At 45.1% G+C, this 21,831-nt stretch overlaps 1 protein-coding gene across 3 annotated transcripts in view; it reads right to left on the reverse strand.

The window, feature by feature from the left end:
- Positions 1-21,831, reverse strand: part of LOC146854936 (uncharacterized) — a 253,605-nt gene that overhangs the window by 223,911 nt on the left and 7,863 nt on the right. For all 3 annotated transcript variants that reach the window (XM_085652353.1, XM_085652354.1, XM_085652352.1), the window contains exon 2: positions 13,578-13,700. In XM_085652353.1, coding sequence (XP_085508479.1) covers positions 13,578-13,700 — 123 coding nt within the window. The remainder of the gene's footprint in view (positions 1-13,577; positions 13,701-21,831) is intronic.

Consider the following 21,831-nt stretch of genomic DNA (forward strand, 5'->3'; position numbering starts at 1 on the left):
TGGGCTTTTGCTTCCTGGCTAGCCAATGCTTGGTATTCCCGGCGGGTGATTGCGATTTGACGAAGTATCAATGGATCAACATCCGGGCCTGAGTGTCCTTCCAGGTCCAATAGCTTCTGTTCCAAAGCCTCACCTCTTGCATCTCCTTCCTTTTCTTACGTGCTATGATATTTTGTGCCCTGTCCCTCATTACCGTCTTATATGTTTCCCATAGGGTGGCCGCTGGGGACACCAAGCCCTTATTCTCGAGGAAGTACTGCTCTGAGTCAGTTCAGATTTCATTGGCAACCACGCGGTCTCAAAGGCCCCATGCATTTAACCTCCACCCTTGTCTCTGTCTCAGTGGTCTACCCCCTCGTCAGACAAAGGGGCAAGTGATCGGACAGGCCTCTTGCTAGGTACTCTGCCTTGTCCACCCTCTCTACCTCCCCTGCCGGAGCGAAGAGATAGTCAAGTCTCGATAATACCATGTTTGCGCACAAGAAAAAGGAGTATGCCCGCTCAATGGGGTGGTGTCGACGCCAAAGATCGGTCAGTATTAAGGTCTTCAGAAACTCAGCTAGTGGCGTCATCCCGTGTGATCCCACACCTGTGCCCGTGCAGTCTATCAGTGAATTTATCACATTATTGAATTCTCCCTCTATTATGTGTGTCGAGGGTCCCTGCCACTTTATACATTGTTTGTTTTTGTAATCGTGGGGGTGCGTATATTCTAATCAAAGTGAGGCCTCTCTGGCCCCATGGTCCCTGTACTGTGACGTATGTACCATTAGGATTCAACCAGGTCTTGACGGTATGGAATGGGGTTGTTCTTTTAATTAGTGATGCGACTCCTCTAGCACCGGATGAGAATCCTGCGTTAGCTAGTGTGTTGTAAGTGTCCCTCCCCAAAAAGGCACATTGTGTGCTTCTGAGGTGTGTTTCTTGTAGGAGGAATATGTCGAGTTTAAGTCTTCAAAAATATCTAGCTACCATCCCCCTTTTGATTTTATTTCCATGTAAATACCCAATAGCCCTCCTTTACCTGCCACTCATGACAAATATCTTGAGGCTAGCTAGGCTCTCTCTCGTTTCGATTCCTGTGACCCATTCTGCTGCGTGAGATCTCAGTGTCCCCCCTCCTACATCTGATAGTAAAAGAAACCCTCTTTGTGAAACCCAGCGTTTCGGCTCTCTCCACATGTCCCCCCACCCCACTCGCTCCCACTTCCCACACACTTTCCCCAACTCGTCAACATGACAACTGTGTCATAGGTCAAGCTTGAGAGATTTGTGTTCACTCCCTCCATCTAGTGAACCCCCTTGCTAACCACTAAGAGTAATCCACACACTAAACTGGGAACCCATAGGGCGCAACTTGTGAATGTCAAAGGACTGTCCGATTGGCTACTAGCAGTCTCACGCATCTCAGTCCTCTTCGCTGTCTTCATGTTGTTGGTTTGGCGGTATCTTTGAGGCTACGTCCTCTGGTGTTGGTTCTTCCATGTGTGCAATCTTTTGAAAGAGAAGGTGATAGCTATCAGTGTCTACTGATTGTCCTTGTTCGGATGGATCAGCGGAGGCTGGTCTTCGGCATCTTCCGTCTTATTGAGGTTTGTGACACTTCATTTTCTGAGTCTGTGTTGTGGGTCCCTCCCATTGCGTGTAGCTCCTGCGTTAAAGGTGTTCCGTGTTATCTCCTGCCTTGTGTGGGTTAGACGGTGTGTCCGTTTCACTCTCCGTTGCCTGGGTCTAGTGCTCTGTGAGGCTTCAGGATGAGATGCACCCATCTGTCCCCCTCCACCCCTCAGTGGAGGGCGTTCCTGAACCCAGGTTCACACCTCTTCTGGCATTTGGAAGAACAGGGACTTTCCCAGGAAGATTACTTTAAGTTTTGCATGTATTGAATTTGGAGAGCTCTCAGCTTTTCCTTGGCAGAATCAAAGGTGCATCATTGCTTTTACACCTCCCAGGAGTAGTCTGGGAATATTATTATTTTGGCATTAGCATGTCTTGTTTCACCCGTTTGTCTCAGTTCTCGAAGTATTAAGTTGCGGTCCTGGAAATTGAGGAAGCGGGCAATCAGAGGCTGCGGGGGGCCCTGGTGGGGGTCTAGCATTAAGTATCCTGTGTGTATGTCCAATTATAAAGTAGGACGAGAACTGTGCCGCTGGAAGGGAGTCTCAGAGCCATGTGGACAAGAAGAGTCCTGCATCTGCTCCCTCCGTTCTCTCCGGAAAACCTATGAAGCGTAGAATGTTTCTGCATGTTCGGTTTTCAGCATTGTCAACCTTCCATGCGACCTCTGTCAGTTAGGCCGCCAGTCCAGAGACCTCCTTACGCAATGTGTGGTAAAATCCCTCCACTTCAGATATACGATTCTCTCTCTTGGAGACATTGAGTATGTCTTGGCGTAGGAGGGTCACCTCTGAGCAGACCTCTGCCATTTTCCACTCTAGTACCTTTCGTCAAAATCAGCAGGCCTACCTGGTATGCCCAGCAGCGAGAGCCCCGTACGTTCCCATCTCTCACTTTTGATACCCCCCCTTAGACACACCAACCTCTGTCCGCGGAGTCCAGTGTTTCAACAACCACCACGAAATTTCCTCTGAGCCGAACTCCCGGGGGAAAATGCAGGATGCCCCCCCATGGGCCAGTCCACATCTCATGTGTAGCTCACCTCCCATTGTGTCTGGCCGTGTGTCTATCCAGGATGTCCCTTTGTGCTCCTTGCGGCACCACGTGTGTATCCAGCAATCAGTGAGGGGGGCCAGAGATCTCTTAGTCCGAGCACTGTGCTTCAACTCGTTGCACCGTTTCTAGTTTCTGCCATGGCACCTCCGGCCTGGGTAGGCCCCACTGAAAGATGCACATTCTTTGGTGCATCTCCAGTGCCGCAATTACAGGGGAGGCAGAGTGGGACGGCCCGTCTGCCGGCCCACGGGTCCTGTGCCCTGGTAGTCAGACCCAGCCTCCTCTGCTGTCTCTTATGGACAGAGGCCTATACCTCCCAACTACTTTCATTGTTTCTGGGCCACCTCGTCGGCGGGGCCCTACCTTTTGTGCCAGCCCTCAGTTGTGGCGGAGTTCTCCCCTCGCACGGGTGCCGGTTTCCTCCCGGCTTGGTATGGGCCGCTCATCCAGGCATTACCTCCGCGCCAGCCCTCTCTATGGCAGCCGTGCCCCCGCAGGCCTGTGCGGACTGTCAAAGACTCCACCGACCCCCCCCATCCCCACCGATGGTCTTGGGATGTGCGGCTGCGCTCTGCGGGCACCCAATCGTCGAATGTAAGCCTCCAGCACCTCCATGCCCAGCCAGGTTGTTGCGATGGAGAGAGGCTACCCCAGCGTCCAGTTCTTTGCTCTTCACTCCACCACCTCGGATCTCTGTCAATCCAGGGATGTTGCCAGCTTGGGACTTCACACTCCGCCACCGTCTCGGCACCGCTTTGCCTTCAGGAGTTTTTCGGGCCCGGATTTGGTTCCCAGTACCATTACCGCTGCCTGTGAGTTTTCCCCTGTCAAGGGTGTTGCTCTTGAGTTGGATGGCTACTGAGGAGCAGGATTATAAACAGGATAATGTGTGAGCTGCCGGAGCTCTGAACGGACGTAGCTACCCGGCCATGTTAGAGGCTACGCCCCCATATGCAAATCAGTCTTGACCCTGTTCCTCATGGGAGCAGTCCAGCCCAAACTGCCAGGCCAGGTCCTCCCTAGACCGGAAACAAGCATCCTAGGACCGGTTTTGGGGTTTCACCCGTCATCAGCCAGGCTAGCTTGAATCCAGTGGCAGCGCGAGCAAGGGGCCACATGTCTGGGCATACTCTTGGACACTTAGGGAGAACACAGCAAACACAACAGAATGATGGACCGAGTGCTGAAACTTTTAAACCACTTAACCCCAGTCAAAGACCTGGGTTTAATCCATCGTCCTTTTGCTCACTATGCCACCCCAGTTTGGACCCAGCCATATGCAAATCAGTCCAGTCCGAACTGCCATTCCAGGTCCTCCCTGGACTGGAACACAAGCACCCAGCATTTGTCACCCCGAGTGGGACAGGTATGCCCAGACGTCGGTTCCGTGCTTTTCATGCCACTAGAGTCAAGCTAGCCTGGCTGATGAGGGATGAAACCCTGAAACTGGTCCCAGGATGCTTTTTTCCAGTCCAGGGAGGGCCTGGCATGTTCCCATGTGGAGCAGGGTCAAAAATGATTTGGATATGGCTGGGTTTAAACTGGAATGGCATGGGGAGCAAACAAACTATGAGTTTAGGCCTAGGTATCTGTACTGGGGTGAATGTTTGACATTGTTCAACATTCTGTTCTTGTTCTTTTTGCATTTGTGATGGAGTAATGGTGCATGCACAAACGTAACTCACATGTGACATGACCCCCTTCCACAGTGTACATCTAAGTGCCCAAGCCCCTCCTGTTACCTGTGATCTATGTTAACCACGATAAAATTCAACTTGGATAACACTGAATCACAAGTTTTGTTGGGGATGGTTTATTACTCATATCTATACACAGTCGCATAAACCATGACTTACATTAATTAGCACCTGTAAGGTAATAATAGCCAACAGAATTAAGATAGCACACTAAAAAAGGATGCTTTACACCTTTGGTAACTTTACCCTGCCCTATGAGTGGCCATCGTGGCTGAATAGCGGTTCCATGGCTTGATAAACTAATAAGTTCTAAAAGATTACTGTGGGACTTGGCCCTCTCTGCATGGTCACCCCACCCCCCAAACATTTTGCCTTCACCCCTCCTGTTTTCTAAACCTGTTTCTGTTGACTTCCTAAAAATGCCTCAACTAACGGTTTGCTGCGCTAATGTCACCATCTTCCCAGCTTTCAGGAACATGCAGAGCTGAATAAAAAAAAACGATTTTTTTACCACAGTTTTGGCATTTTTCAAAGTGGCAGTCCATTTTTCCTATTTTTTGGGATCTCGTCCTATTTCCAGGTTGTGGTGGAAACCAGTGTGAAAGCTATGAGTGATGCAGGGATGCTATAGTATTTCTGGAAAGTGGACAAAATTCTAAATTCAGCAAGGGCTCATATGTGTAGACCCCTCAAGGTTTTCCCAATGAAACTAACTGATGAAATATTGAAAATGAGTAGGGAAAAAACGACATTTCTGACAACAATTTCATCGGTAACTTTTTGTCAAGATGGCTGATTTACAAAAGCAATATGCCACTACATTCGCTAAACCATTCCGGTTGCGGGGATATATAAGGTTTGTAGGCTCTCAAAGAACCCAAGGTATCCAGAGCCAACAACTGAGTTGCACCGTACATTGGGTTTTCAATATCAACTAAGTATAGATTACATCATATGGTGAAATATGTCTAGTGAAATATGGTTCTCAAGGAAACCTATGTATTTCTTAAATGGGGACATGATTTGGAGCAGTGGTTATTTGTACGTTTCTGTAATGTGGGGGTATGCGTAATAGCAAATGATTTAAAGCACATGCTTAATTGCCTGCTTCAAAAACACACTTGCGGCCATTTTGCTGTGCTACTCATCTGCTCAAGTTAGCCGTTCAGTTTTTATGCGCTCGGCCCCAAATAGAACGAAAATGGCGCAGACTATTTGAATCAGGGGGCATATTATCAAGCACGGCGTTAAAATTATCGCCGCTTTAGCGGCAGAAAACTGCCGCTAGAGCGTCGATAATGGGCTTGATAATTTCACGCCATTTCTTGATAATATGCACCCAGGTAGGGTGTCGCCTGAGGATCCTGAGGGTGCTGCATTTTGTTTTTTAAGATTTACTGTGTTGAGCAATGTTTTATTAAGTTGGGGATCCAAGAGCCTTTTGATTTTTAACAAAATTTTAATGGTGGAAGCATGGAGCACGTGTTTAAGTGCCCACTTCAAAAACACACCTGCAGCTGATTTGTTGTGCCGCACATCCGCTCAAGTTAGCAATTCAGCTTTTGCACGCTCGGCCCTACATAGAGTAGCTGTGGCGCGGGCATGCAGGAACGCCCATCTGCGCATGCCCGCACCTGAATGGGCCCATGGGCTAGGAACCCTGCCTCTCACGAGCAAGAAAGGCTGGTGTTCACCTCCAAACTATTATTGGTGCTTTGTCCGGCCGGTCGTAAAGTTTTCTTGGCTTCCCTGGACCCGCAGGTAAGCTCACTTAGCTGTTCGACTTGCAGCTTCCGAGCTGAGCCTTCTGATAGCTGCCACACAGTATAGGAAATGCTGCTTGCGCTTACAACTTGCCCAGCAACATAGTAAGCACCTTCTGCAGTACCCCCAGGGAGTGTTTTTTCTATTTTTCAATATTAATTGCCGTTCCTTTCCTAGCATCAACAACATATATTACATTTTTTGTGGGACAAAGATGCGGACGTCTTCTTTCTGACAGAAACATGGTTGCACGAGGCATCTCAACCGGAAGTCATTGCCACACTCCCATTCAACTATGCCATTGTCAGAAGGGATCAGCAGGGTAGGGCAGGAGGCGGGATCGCCATTATTTTTAAGAACAAATATCAATGTAAAGTACAGGAGCTTCCCATTCCCAATTGCAAAGCCTCATTGTTCTCACTATATCTAACCCACAAACTCACAGCATCCGGGGCCTTGATCTGTCGGCCTCCGGGATATGCAGGGATTTGTTGCTCGGCAGTTCCTGACCTCTTTGCCCCCTCCATCCTCAAATGCGCCATACACGATAAGAACACTACCCACTTGTGTGGGTGGGTCAAGAGACCACAACACAAGAGGCCCTAAGGAGCTTCAATGACAGATAAGCAATAGAGGTAGCTATGGTATTTGGGGCTATCCTGCGGCACCATCCTTGCATACCTGCAAACCACAGACATTTTTGAAAATTAGACAAGCAAGCGATTCAAGGCTGGTGTGGATTCCATTAGGTTTTCTTACCCACAATGCTCTGCAAACCTCAAACCTTGCCTGAAATTACGCATTTACGTACATTTTTGTGATGTAAATTTCCAGAATCCCCAGGAATCCACAAATTCCTACCACCCAGCACTACTCCATATGTGCCGACAAAAACGCTGCACCACTTGTTTGGCTGGGGCTAGTGCCTGCAACAGGAACGAACCAAACCAAGGTCAGTGTGAGTCCTTGCAAGGTGACTCCCATTGACCGCGGTGTGATCGTGCATTTTGTGGGCACTAGGCCCAACCACACAAGTGGCACAGTGTTTTTATTGGCAAAAGTGGGGCTACGTTGTGTGGTAGGAATTTTGTGAATTCCTGCGGATTCCAGAGATTTCCATCAAAGAAATATAAGGAAAATGTGTGATTTCAGGCAAAGGTTGAGGTTTGCAGGGCATTGTGGGTAAGAAAACCTTGTGGGATCCATGCAAGGCACACCACCCTAGAATCCCCTGATTGTTTAGTTTTCAAAAATATCTGTGGTTGGTAGGTGTCCATGGGTAGTAGCTGAGAACGGCCCCAAATCCCCTATTGCTAATCTCTCCTTGAAGCGCTTTAGGGCCATTTGTGGCAAGGTCTCTTGGCCAACGCACACTAATGAGTTAGGATTTTTTATTAGGAGACTTGGGAGAATGCTGTGTAGTAGGAAATGTGTGACTCTCCACAGATTCCAGACCATTTCCTCCCAGAAAGTAAATATGTGTTTTTAATCAAATTTTGAGGTTTGCATGGGATTGTGGGTTGGAAAATGATGTGGCACCCACGCAAAGCACACCACCCTGAACTCCCCCAGGGTGTGTTGTATTTAATGCATTGGACATGTTCTTTTAAGTTTTAAATGTCTTCGTGGTGAAAAACTCTCCAATTAATTTTTTACTACTGCAAGGCCTACCTCGCCCATAGGATAACATTGGGTTACCATATTACATTTAATAAGTGATAAGATTTCTTTGGGAGCAGGTACAAATATCATGTTTGGTGTCTAAGGAATTCTAATTTAAAACCCTATTTAATGGTAAAGATGGACTCTAAGTCATAATTCTGAAAATGCCACTTCAAAGGCAATGGCCCAGCTTACACACATGGGACTTCACACTAGCTTATTGTGCCCCCAACAGGCTAGGACCAAGGTAGGAAATCCCAGTCACTTCTGGGGGGAGAGGGGGGAGTACTCCAGGAGCTTATTCCAACTTCAAAGGGGGCTCCAGATATAAAAATGAGACCCTCAGGCCCACTCTTAAGTACACCCCTGGACATGTGGATACTACAGAAGGACTGCCCTGCTGCTAGAGGATTTAAGGCCTGCCCCGCTGTCTGAGAAGGAAGACCTGCATCCTTCATCCCAGGCTCAAGTCACACCAAGGGTCAGCTGACAGACCTTCTGTTCTGAGCTACAGGGGCACAACAAGCTCCAGAGGCCTATCTGGACTACAACGGAGGGCAAGCAGCTCCCTCTCAGGACTGTATCTCAACGCTAGATCCATTCCAAAGCATGTGGCAGAAATCTGGGATCTGTTGGACGACAAAACCAGAAATGTGCCTCTTCACCAAGACCTGGCTGCACAATGATGCCACACCAGCATTAGCCTTCCCCGCTAAATACTCTGTTGTACGTTTGGATAGATCAGGCAAGAGGGGTGGAGGTCTAGCTATTGCCACGCGTCCACCTTTTTAACACCAAGATTTTGGACACGGTCTCCTCCTCCAATATGGAGTTGTTGGTTTTCAGGGTGGAGCGGGCTCGGGCGACTGAATGGTCGGGAGCTTTAGTTTATCACCCACCAGGAGGAAACAAGAAAGAGTTTTGCACTTCACTATAAGAAAGGTTGACCCTTACACACTGCAAACTGATAAGTTCCTACTGGTAGGGGACTTTAACCATCATTTGGATGTTCTCTCCAACGCAGAGTCTGCCTGCTTAGTTGCAGCTATGGAGTAATTGGACCTTTCCTCCAGAGTACTTAGTCCCACACATATTGCCAGGCATTTGCTGGCCACCATTTTCACTAACATCCCGGAATTAGTAGTAGAACCCCCCCTGACATTAGGTTGGACGGACGCTTCGGCGCTAAGTTTCTCCTGGGCGCTCACAAAATCGTCCGGCCACCCTGAAGTTTGCAGGGATTTCCGTAGATCATGGTGACATCCTCTGCCTTTAGTCTGGCCTACACCTCCCCTTTGTTTACGAACTGTGAAGACAGTGACACAGCCTTAGACAGGTTTGAGGCTTCAGTAAACAAATCCCTAGACTCTATTGCACCGCTTAAGAGGGTAAAAAACTAGAACAGGGCAGCCCTAGCCCCATGGTATTTAGAAATTCTTAAGAGAGATAAGGCCATATGTAAAACCAAGGAAAGAAAATGGAGGAAATCAAAATCAGAGAGAGACAAAGTGCTCTATCGAGTTGCACATAGAGCTTATCTAAAAAGCAGCAACATAGCTAGAAGAGCACATCTAGGAACCCGAATTACAGAAGCTAAGAACTGTTCTAAGGAGCTCTTTAAGATTCTTAAGGAGTTCACTATCCCGACGGCCAATAACCCTCTACCTCTTCCCTCACGCGAGTTATGTGAGGACCTAGCTAGCCATTTTATTAAAAAGATTGATAAAATCTATAGCTCCTTCGGTCCGGAAGAGGCTGATTATGAGGAAGCTCCCCCCCCCCCAGGAAAACCCTAATTGCCCTAGCTTAGAATCTTTTCCTGGTATCACTGGTGAGCAAGTGGGCTCCTCACTAGCTCACATGAAATCTGGATCTCCACTAGACCCGGTTCGCCTTTCATTATGTCAGAACTTACTCCAGTCTTAGCCGATGTGCTCGCTGAAGTCTGTAATATCTCGTTAGATAGAGCCACGTTTCCTCATAAGTGGAAAAACGCACATATCAAGCCATTGCTGAAAAAGGCGGTAGCAGATCCTACTTATCTACAAAATTATAGGCCGATCTCTCTCCTCCCTTGTAGCTCAAAGATCATGGAGACATTAATCAATCGTCACCTCTCTGGTTATTTGGAACAGAATAACCTATTGGACTCGTCCCAGTCGGGTTTCCGTGCTTGTTATAGCACGGAGTCCGCATTGTTGGAAGTCACCGACTCTAAAAGGATGTCACTGGACAAGGGGTCCCCTTTGATGCTAGTTCTCCTTGATCTGTCGGCAGCCTTTGACACTATCTCTCATCGCATCCTTCTGGATAAGCTACGAGAGATTGGTGTCAGAGGCATGACATTTAAATGTCTACAAAGTTTCTGACCGACAGAACACAATGTGTCCATTTGGATTCCTTTGTGTCTCAGACCACGGGGTGGATAAAGGGGTCCCGCAGGGACCCATCTTAAGCCCCACCTTGTTTAATATATATGTGGCCCCACTGGCCGCAATTATTAGAAGCTGCGGGTTCGAGACTATTTTGTACGCTGACGACACACAGGTGATAGCCCCCATAGAGTCAGACCCTGCAGTAACCAAAGGTAAGTTTAAAAACTGTATGTCAAATATAGCCATATGGATGAAGAAGAAGTTTCTTCAGCTTAATTCCATCAAAATAGAGATACTGCTGTTTGGTAAAGCAGAGGAATTGTGGACTCCAGAATGGTGGCCATCAGAACTAGGGGAGGCCCACTCACCCAAAAAATGGGCAAAGAATTTAGGCATCAGAATTGACAATAATCTCTCTATGGAGGAACATGTGAAGACGTTGTCAGGCACCTGCTTCGGAATAATGCGGATGTTAAGAAGGATCTTCCCTTGGATCCCTCTCATGGCAAGGAAAACTCTCATTCAGTCGCTCTTGGTTAGCAGACTGGACTATGGTAACTCTCCACTAGTTGGAATCAGGGAAGACCTATTATCAAAATTACAGGTGGTTCAGAATCCTGCAGCCCGCCTTGCCCTCAATAAACCGGTACGCACTCCATCTCTACCTCTCCTACGTCAACTGCATTGGCTTCCTATTACAAAGCGAGCAGTTGTCAAGCTTCTATGTACTGTTTTTAAGTCCCTTCAGGGGACCGGCACTGCCTACCTTAAGAAGAAACTTAAGTTGTATCAACCCGTGCGTCAGTTGAGATCTAGCAATCGCAACTTGCTCTGCACGCGGAGAATCAGGAAAGCCAAAATGGGCAGTCGTGCTTTTTCTCATCTAGCCCCCGTCCATTGGAACAGTCTCCCTGATGAGATCCGGGCGAGTTCCAACTTGTCTCAATTTAAGAAACTGCTCAAGACTTGGCTGTTCAAAGATTCTGTTTCTTTTTAGGTGACTGCTACTCTAGCCCCAAGAGATCCCCCTGGGGGTGATTCGTTGCGCACTACAAATGAGTATAATATAAATCTGCAACTGCCTAGCTGGCCTGCTGCAACTGGACCGCCTAGACCTGCACTAGACCTATCTGAGCCCTGCTGGCCTCTGCTGAAGGGAGTTCCTGATCTCCAAGAGGTGCCTTCTAGGTCCTGAATACTTGATGTGTCATCAGTTGAGCTCCTCCTTGAAGATAAGGAGAAATCCTAAAGTTTTGGGCTCTTCGTGACCACAATAGGTCCACCAAGACCTTGCCAACTCAAAGCTCTGGTGAACCCAATACTTCACGCTACAGCAACCGCCAGAGAAGACCGGCAATGTGAGATCTGCACTTCGTGTTACAGCATCAACAGCCCGCGTGACCACCAAAGCAAAGCTCCAGCTACGACCGTCGGTGATACCCTACAGGATCTTTGCATTAAAGCGGCAACCGCCCGCGACGCCCATCTTGCTCTTTGGGCTACAAAGACAACCATCCACTGTGCGCCCCCTACTCCTTGCGGCCTCCTCCACCAAGAACAGAATTCTTGGTGCTGGACTTTAGAAGGTAACCTTTTCATCAGGACTAACCTGGTCTCTGTACCCAGGCTGCATTCCATCACGGTTGACTTGAACTGGTGACTTTCACTGCGTCTCGCACAACCAGATAGCCGCTTTGTGCATTTAGGCACTGTGCTTATCTGGAAAATTTACAATTGCATATCCCCAGTTCTATTGATTGGATTTTTGTTGTTTTGATGTCAAATAGTTTATTACATTTTACTCAATTTTTGTTTTTTCACTTTGTTACTGTAGGTGTGCTGCATAAATTCTTTGCACATTGCCTCTAAATTAAGACGGACTGCTTTTGCACCAAGCTACCGTTAAGCACAGGTTCAGTTAGTGATTTTTTTTGGTTCATCCTGACAAGGATTGTGGATGTTGCTTAGGGCGGGTTTCACCCATCTCAACCAACAACCCAATTTCTCACAATTCCACATTGACTAGCTTCACAGCGACAACCTCATGCGAACATTAGGACACTGCAAGTGATACACTGAGACCAGAGTCCACAACATTTGTAATGTCTAAATATCTTCCTGTCACCTTGCATAAACCAGGAAGATAACGTAAGGAGGCATCAATTAGGGATCATCACAGTGCTTAACTTGTTCAAGTGGTTGCATGTGGAGAGCACTGGGAATCAATTTTTTGGGACTGTGACAAATGTTTCATTATTCAAATTAGACCCAAAGCAAGGGAGAGAGAGGCAGTGAGAAGGAAGGTGTAGCAGATAGATAGGAAATACTAACAAAAGGAGAAACCAGGGTTGAAAAAAGAACGTGTATGCATGTGATAAAGACACAAGAAGTGGAGGGTGGTGGACCAAAGAGGTATGAAGTGGAATCAAGAGTAAGTAGTCTTCCCTTTCAACAACCCTGGCATTCAGCAATGCTGTTGGAGAGCTTCTACAAACACCTGCACTTATTCCTTTTCCAGCTATTTATTTTTAAGTAGATCTGTGAGCTAAGAACCTGTGTAAAGGTTACATTTGTAAAAATGTTGGTATTTTCTTAAAATGCCAAAAATGCTTAGGGGCATTTTTCCTGTTAGTTCAAGCAACACTGGGCAGCATGCAAAGTTGCTGCACTGCGTTGCATGATCAGGAGAGAGCTGTTGCACTGGTGCATTGAGGCTGCCTATCACCTTTGTGCCTTGTTGCAAGGGTGTGTGAGCTATGGATAGCATTGTTTTGTGCAGGAAGAGCCTTTAATGTACAAAACAATCCTTCGCGGCAATTTCATCTTCTCATGTTAGATGCAGAATGCACCATTCATAGAAAATGGAAGTAGTGAGCTGAAATAAACATATTTAACCTTTCTTCGCCATGATTGATTTGGAGCAATCCCATGTTTACCGATTTAAGTAAATCAGGGACAACTGCGTCAATTTCCAAAGGTGAATATACGGGAATGCCCAAGTTCTACCTATGGAGGGCCTCCCATTCCAGATTGTAATACCATGCAGCAGCTTGCGATGTGTTGCAGGACATTTCTTTACAAAGTCACGCAAGGCAATGCAAATCGCCCTTTTAGTGGCTTTGCAAATCTTACTCGAGCCTTTGGGTTATCCTACGTCACCTTGCATGACTCAAGGACAACTCAAAGGCTTAGTAAATCTGGAGCTTGGTTTCCTACAGTATTGCATTAACTTGGACAAAACAAGCAGGAATGTCACACTTTAGAGTGCACCCTCTATCTGTATTTTGACGGGAAAATACTGGATCACTAAGCTAGTGTGGAACAATAAACCTCAAAGGGTGGATGCTACCAAACACCCTCAACGACATGGAAATCATCAAAGAAGGACCAAGATGTGTGTGATTACCACCAGCCAGGAGCCCAACGCCCATGATTTCCTTCGAGTGGGCCACCTGGAACTGGGTTGCGAATGCAGCCCCGGAGGACAGGCCAGAGACGGAGACAGCAGCGGGGTCGGCATTGTAGGCACCTAGAAAAGAGTAGGTTAGACGGGTCAGCTTCATGCAGCTCTTCTTCAGCACTGTCCTTCATTTAACACGCAATTAACTCGTTGTTGTACATTACATTTAGTTTTGCACTGCGAGACCCAAGCGCTCCACCAGTGGTCAAACAAACACTTCAGTGACTTCTGCCAGAAGAGTTAAAGATTACGAAAATCAATTAAAGTACAGACCTGCATCAGTTTTTACTCCTAAATAGCTCACTACATACACTGTATATAACCAGAATCTATCATTCATGTAGTGCCTGTTTGGAAGCCTGTGTGATGTAAGCTTAGAGTATGCAGGCCTACCCATGGTTCAGGCGAAAGTACCCATAGCCTATCCAAATAAAACTTCCTGCTGCTAGGCCTGGAAGCAAAAAGAAATTATAGAGAGGTCAGGGAATAAGCGTAAGGCACCTCTTATGTCCAAGAAAGTGGGGTTTATTTATCCTGGAATTAGAAGTGCATCCAGCAAGCTCACCCTGTAGAACGTTGCACTTTTAACAGTACATCTGGCATTGTGCCTCACCCTCCGCTGCAATGCATCTTCCAGTAGGTCACACATTTTCATATGCACGCTGAACTGTTTGACACCTTTCACACTCTGCAAACTTTCAGAAGGTGATGGAGCTGACATTGCATCCTGCGACATGTCACACAATTAGCTGCCGGTGGTTAAATTAGGTAAACACCCGACAATGAGATACGTTGCAATCTTAGGTTATGAATTTGAATCCGACGAGGTAGATTCAGCCTTAATGCAGGTGCTTAAATCTAAAGTGCCCGCTGAGTGGGGGGACTCATTGCAGATATATCCTACCTCCTCCCCGGGGTATCGCACACCCACTGGCCATCCACCTTTACAATTTTCAGATTTTTCCAGGACCGGCAAAGCCGCAGCTTTAGCTCCCCACCTCTTTCTTCCAGTTTTTCATTTGTTTACAGCTCTAGGACCCAGCTGCCACCTTCCTAGCAGCAGGCACAGAGCCCAGGTGCTACTTTTCTGTATGCCCTCCTGGGAATCTACTTGGTTCGGAGTCTTCCCTCAGCAGCACCCCATGGTTCTCAAAGCAGGTTAATGTGCCTGCCAGCACTCCCATGGCGACTTGCAGGGTGCCTGTGCATCAAGCAGGAGTCATGTGGTACCACAGGACCAGTCCACAGACCGTAGTCCATTGGATCCCTCTCCTTCAGGGTCACAAGCAAGTCCACCTTCTATAGTCCTGCAATGGGAGTGGCAAGTCCAGTGCCACTGCCTCTAGAGACATGAGTCCTTAGCCTTATAAGCAGGACGTCCTCCCAGGAAGGGGTGTGTCAGCACATTGGTCTGCCTTCTTTCCACTATACTTGCCTTTCTTCTCATAGTTCTTCCCTTATGCAGTGGTTTAAAAGTGGAGGTGGAGATTTCTAGTAGATGGGTATCTCTGCCCAATCCAAAGATGCCCCATCACCCCTCCACTCTTAATCCATCCACCTGCACAGCATCCTACAATTTTCCAAGACAGAGAGATCCAGCGTTGCTAGTCTCTGCTCTTCTGGAGCCTGTACTTCCCCTCCTGACACAAACTGGCTCCTTCCCTCCAATATTTCAAGAGAGAGCCCCTGGAGGGAGCCCCTGGAGTGAGCGGTGCTGGAGGCCTTTCTGCCCCTCTTTGTCTCTGCAAGAAAAGTATTCCCAGACTTGTCGAAGAATGTGGGTGAATGAGTCCATGCCAGCTAAACAAACACCCTTTGTCTCCCAGGAGACTGCTAATGCCCTCTAAAAGGGTATCGTCTGCGGGGGCCCTGGTCTACCTGCGGAGCAGCACAGTAAGTACATTGTCCCACCAAGGTAGTTCAAAGCCCGAATGCAAAACCCAAAGTATACGAAGGGGTGCAAATATAGCTACATTAATAACATATTCATATATTTGCACTCAGATCTTTATAAAAATAGGAAAAGAGGCCTTGATCTTTTCTCTATATTGAGTCAATGTGAAGTTAATATATTGGAGCCTCGTCCACTGTGTGAATACAGCGAAGCGCTACAGGCTCACATCACAGTAAAAAATCAATCATTATATTTCTATTTGGAGGCCCAGTTAAAAAACACAATCTGCTAAAGCCATACCCAATGAAATCCCTGTCTCCCCTGGGACGGATACAGGGCTCAGTTCGAGAGCAGGCCTGCTTGATGAGTACCCACATATCTTCATGTGTATCCAGTGCAGTGCCTCCTACCTCATTGGCTCAGCAGTGAATCTTAATTTCAAAGGTGATTAGCATCCCAGTTCATTGTATGGGAGTGAATGGCACTCACCTAGTGAGACTCACTCACAGCAGAGGTCCAAAACCAAATGAGAAATATTTCGAGGGGAGTGAGGCTTCAGCGAGTCAGAACCAGCCCTCTCACAACATGCCAGCATAATATGCATCTAGTAGGGTAGGCTGCTGTATGTCATACCGGCAATGCATGCTGCAAGAGCATCGCATATTAGATGATGTGCTGCAAAGTTTCGCCAAATTAGCAGCGTACATTGTTGTGTGCCACAGATGTAGCTGTGGCCCAAGCACTTGTGTGCAGTGTCTCACATTTAGCAGAGCACCTTCAACATTTGCCAATATTCTTAATCAATAGCCATGAGATGTATGTGCATTTCATGAGGTACTTCTGCCGTTTTGTCTGTACTGTACATACCGTTTTACTATTGTTTGATTTCATGGTATTGAATACAGCGTGCCATACATTTTATTAGTGCATCAAAGTCTTGTGCAATCCTTAGCACGTCTAGTGGTGAGTTGTGGGGTGTCCCTCTTTTGAAGTGCATCTTATAAAAAGTCATATTCCTGAGAGGAACCATAACTATATCACACAATCGTCACTACATCCTTCGCTAAATCACACTTGAGAGCGTGCAATGCAGTATGTCACATGTCTGGCAATGCACCTTACAGAATATCCTATATGTGGTAGTGCTTCCTGCAATATGTTTCGTAATAGTTAGTGCTCGCCTAATTATGTCACACGTGGGAGTGGATCATTCAGTATGTTACAGTCACTTTGCCCTGCGTTATGCCACACATTTGACAGTGCATAGTGAACTTTGCCATATATTTGGCAGTGCCTTCTAGCAAATGTCATACTTTTGGTATTGCAGCATTTAATATGATGACCATTTGTCGGTGCTTTCCGCATAACCGTTCATGGTGAATTTTGTCACACACTTGTCAGAGTATCCCGCAATATCACACAATTTCAGTCTGATGTAGGGCGCAATGGCTTCCTTCGGTTTTTCACATACTTGTCAATGCCTCATTAATCATATCAGATATGTGGTGATAAATACTGCAGTGGGTCCGGCTCAGTGTACCCTCTGTTGTCACTCATTTGCCAGAGCATCCATCATTGTGATATACATGTGGAAGTGCAACTTAACCATGCCACACACCTGGAGGTGAATCCTGCAGTAAACAACACATTTGAAAGTGTTTCACATTTGGGGGTGTGCTCTGAAGTCTGCCACTTATTTAGTAGTGTCTCCTGTGCTTTGTCACAGAGTTGGTATTGTGTCCTGAACTATGTCACTCATACCAATGCTTCCGGAATTATGTTACATATTTAGAAAAAATTACTTACCTCTGGTAATGTTCTTTTTTATTTTTTTTACATTTATTTTAGAGTTTTATATAGCGGGAACTAGACCCGAGACATCGGGTATCAGAGCACTTTACATGAGCCCCAGTTTCGTTACAGGACACATTCATGTGTTTTTGATAGGCACAGGGAGATTAAGTGATTTGCCCAGAATCAGAGGATGTTGAGGGTCGTTGCCGAGACTCAAACCCGGTTCCCCAGCTTTGAGGTCGACCGCTCTAGCCATAAGGCTACATCCTCTCCCCAACACTTTCTGGATGATACTCTATTGAACAGCTGATCCCTCATCTTAGAATAGATACCAAGTAGTTATTTCCAAGGGCAGAAGGTCTGTGGAGAGGACTCAAACTAAAAAGTCTAGCAGAACTAAGTGACCAAAGTGTCTTATCCATCAGATCTAGCTGTCATGGCCGTAGTGATTCATGAACATATGCACCGATGCCCAAGCTGTGGTCTGGCAGATATCAAGGACCGGCACCCTTTCCGCCAGCGCAGTAGCACCTTTGGTACCGGTCTATTGGCTCTCAGACCTTCAGGAGGTTGCCCCTTTGTCAGTGCAGGCCAAATCTTTTTTTAAATTTTTTTTCTTTTTTATTGAGAGTGCAAAAATAGCAATACAATATATAAACGGGATACAGTTAGAGTCCAATTAATTAATGTGGTATGAGAAGGAAAATACTAAAAAACATTCATACACAATTATCAATTTAACATTTAAGTTATAAAGTGCAAAGTTATACAAACAATCAAACGACTTTCGTTAATACTCAAAGGATTTTGTTAGAATGAGAACAGTATGTAGCAATTAAATGTAGTGAGCATCTTATCAGTTAATATTGCAGAACTGAATTATGAGATACAGCATGCAGAGTCGAGATAGACTAATAGACTAATAGATGTTCTCGCAAAAATGAAGATCCAGTTAGGTAATAACAGGGTAAATTTAAAAATCAAATACGCTCCAATATTTATCATATTTTTTGAGAGCCCCTGCTCTAAGGGCGTATTTTCTTTCCCTACCCTGGGTTCGAAGTAGTTTTGTCTTCCATGTCTGGAGAGATGGAACAAGATCTGTTTTCCATGACTGTAATATGAGGGATTTAGCTAATAAAGAAGCTATAAAAAGGGACTCATCGTGTTGGGTGTGAATAGGAGAGCAGCCTAAGAGGGGAATTAGTCCATCAAATACAATATTAGTTTTGAGAACAATTGAAAGATATTTTTCTATTTCCTTCCAGAAAACCTGGATTTTTGGACACTCCCAAACAATGTGTTTCCAAGTACCTTTTTCATCACATCGGAAGCATTTATCGGCTACTTGGGGGAAGATATTGTGTAAAAAGGACGGAGTTCTATATATTAACCATTTGGTGTAAAATTGCATGCGTTTAAAGTTTGCTTCTCGAAAAATGGTTTTATTGTATTTATTTATTTTATCCCAAACCTGTTGATTAACTATAATGTCTTCTCTCTTTTTCCATCTTTCAAAAATCTTGCTATAGGGGTCCTGGTCCTTACTTTCTTTTAATATTTTAATCCAAATACTCATTTTCTTTTGTATTTTCTTATTAAAAATAGTAATGATATTTTCTTTATTAAATACATTTCCTATATTGACTTCTCTGAGTTTTGGATTTATCCTAATAAATGACCAGTTCAGGATTAGATGGGAGTGAATTAGCTGGGTATGAATTTCATCCCAAGATTTCCACCTGTTACCCAGGAGGAAATCTTCCATTTTCTCAAATCCATTCTCCTTCCAAAGAGTTAATATATTTTTGTCCATACAGCAAGCATCTCCCAAGCTAAAATTTATTAAATTCGTCTTACTACTTAGCGTGGAAAAGTCATAAAATTTGAAAAACGGACTTTTTACCTTAAAAATCCACTGAAGGGATTTATAACGTACTTTTTTTGGATCTTTCGTAGTTCTGACCGGATCACAAATTTTCAATTCCAACAACATCCTTTTCATAAAAAAATTATCTGTCTCATATGAATCTAAAAAAAAAAACCTGTGGCTATAATGTGCAAAAGATGCAAAATAATATTCTTTGATATTTGGAAGGGACAGCCCTCCTTGTGTAAATGGTAAATATAAAGTGCTCAGTGCTAATCTAGGAGATTTTTTTGCCCATAAGAAAGAGGAGATTAAAACTTCTATTTTTTTGAAGTAGGAGGCCTGGATTGCGCAGGGAATTGCGCTGAAAAGGAAATTAAAAAGAGGTAAGACCGACATTCGAATTAGCGATACCCGCCCCATAAGGGACAGGGGTAGTAGGTTCCAGCGGTCTAAAAGAGAGCCCACCTTTTTTAATAAAGGTAAAAAATTAAGTGAGAAGAGATCGTCTGGGCTATCCGATATAAATATTCCAAGATATCTCTATGGATCCATATTGTATATCCGCCTAAATTCTGGAACTAAAGTGTCTGTAGTGCAGTTGAGTAAAATAATTTCCGTTTTGCTTACATTAATTTTATAGCCCCCTAGCTTTTGGAAGTCAGAGAAGATTTTTAAAATCTTCAATTGACTTGAGGGTTTGGAGTCTATGAAAAGGGCAATATCGTCCGCGTATAATTTTATGTTTGTCATTCCTAATATTGGGGCAGTGTCAGCCTTAGTAAAATAATCTAGTGCCTCCAATATAAATGTGGTGTTGGAATGGAGATGCCTGCCTGCAATAAAACCACACTGATCATGAGCTACCAGAGAACCTACTATTTTATTTAATCGATTTGCTAAAAGTTTTGTGAAAATGTTATAATCTGTATTCAAAAGGCTAATCGGTCTATATGAATTTATATGTTCCTTGTCCTTTCCTTTTTTTAAAATGCTGACCACCACCGCTGTATGGAAGGAATCTGGTGGGGGACTTCCTTGGAGTAAATTATTAATTAATTTCAAAAGTTCCTTACGTAATGTTCCCCCAAATGTTTTAAAAAATTCAATGGGAAGGCCATCCTCACCATTGGCCTTGCCATTGGGGAAGGACTCTATCACTTGATCTAAGTCTAATAATGTAAAATCCTGTGTGAGGTAATTCTTACCCTCAGCATCCATTTTAGGTATCTCAAGTGACTGTAGAAATTCCATGATAGAGTCGAATGTAGTCCCCTCAGTCTCTTGATATATCCCCTCATAGTGTTTTAAAAACAACTCGCCGATGGAAATGGTGGTCTTAGCTTGTACTTTAGTGGTAGGATCTGCTAGCTGATCTATTCTATTACGCACCTGCTTTCTTGATGCAGAAGAATATCCACCTCACCGGGGATCTCTTCAGCACAGCCTTCACTTTTTTGCTCCAGAACCCCCACCTACCAAAATCTGATCATTCACTCGATGGTCCTTGGTGCAATCAATATAAAAACTTATAAGCCCTTTTGAAGTCCAACCCACGGAGCCTCTCCTCTACTTTCGAGGGGTTAAGCGGAGCAAAGAACACAGGCAGAGTGATTGATTTTCCCACGTGGAAGGGAGTTATAATGTTTGGTAAGAAGGACGCTATAGTCCTCAGCACCAATTTGTCAGAATAAAAGATGGTATAGGTATACAACAAGAGACAGAGGGGTTGAGGCAATAGAGTGCCTCATTTGCCAACAGTTATATTAAGGGGTGAAAGTAAGATATTCTCAATGGTGCATCGAACCTTGGAGAACAGCCCCTCTCTATTCCAAACGGAAAAACTTCCAAAGCAAAAATAGCAGACAGTGGTTCAGCACTCAAGATTGGTAATGTATTGTGTACAATGCATATGAAATGCAGCAAATGTTTTTTTCATTAACAACCACAGTGATCACGGTGCATATGTATGCAACAAATAGACAATGTTAATGTCGAAATTTTCTTTTTTCATTTGTTCTTTATTCATTTTCTTCTCATCAAAGAAATGAGAGATAAAATCCAGTAGCCAACGTGTTTCCCCCACACAGTACTTCTTCAGGGCTTTAAATAATGCACAAGATTCACCAGTTCCTTAATATCTACTGGCATTGAGAACATACAAGTTTTGTCAATTCATACAGTACAGGAATTAGAAAATGCTTGTTCCTCTAAAATGTCACATTCATGGCGTCTGCTTCAAGTCTCAATGCCAGGGTAAATGTGCCTTTATAAAAATGATTCCATTCATTCATTCATTCATTCATTCATCGAGAGAGTATGACTTAAACCTTGATGTTATTGTACCTTTTCTTTGGGGTTAGAGTGACTGGATGGAGTTAAGTCATGTTCTGCTTTCTAGTGCTTGGATGTTCACTTAGCTGAAGATTTCGGGCGGCAAGTGGAGAGGTCACAGGAATTTTCCTGTGACCATGACTGAGCCCTTCAGCAGGAGCAGGGCCTCTGTAAAGACCATGACTTCGGCTTATGTTCAGTGATATACAACTTTCCTTCACGGCCCCACATTGCCTTTGGGAGCATTAGGACACATTTGTCATAGACACTTCCATTTGGGGTCGGAGCACAAGCACCAAAGGGACACC

The sequence above is a fragment of the Triturus cristatus genome, chromosome 4_1 (genome assembly GCF_964204655.1).
Source record: "Triturus cristatus chromosome 4_1, aTriCri1.1, whole genome shotgun sequence".
NCBI lineage: Eukaryota > Metazoa > Chordata > Amphibia > Caudata > Salamandridae > Triturus > Triturus cristatus.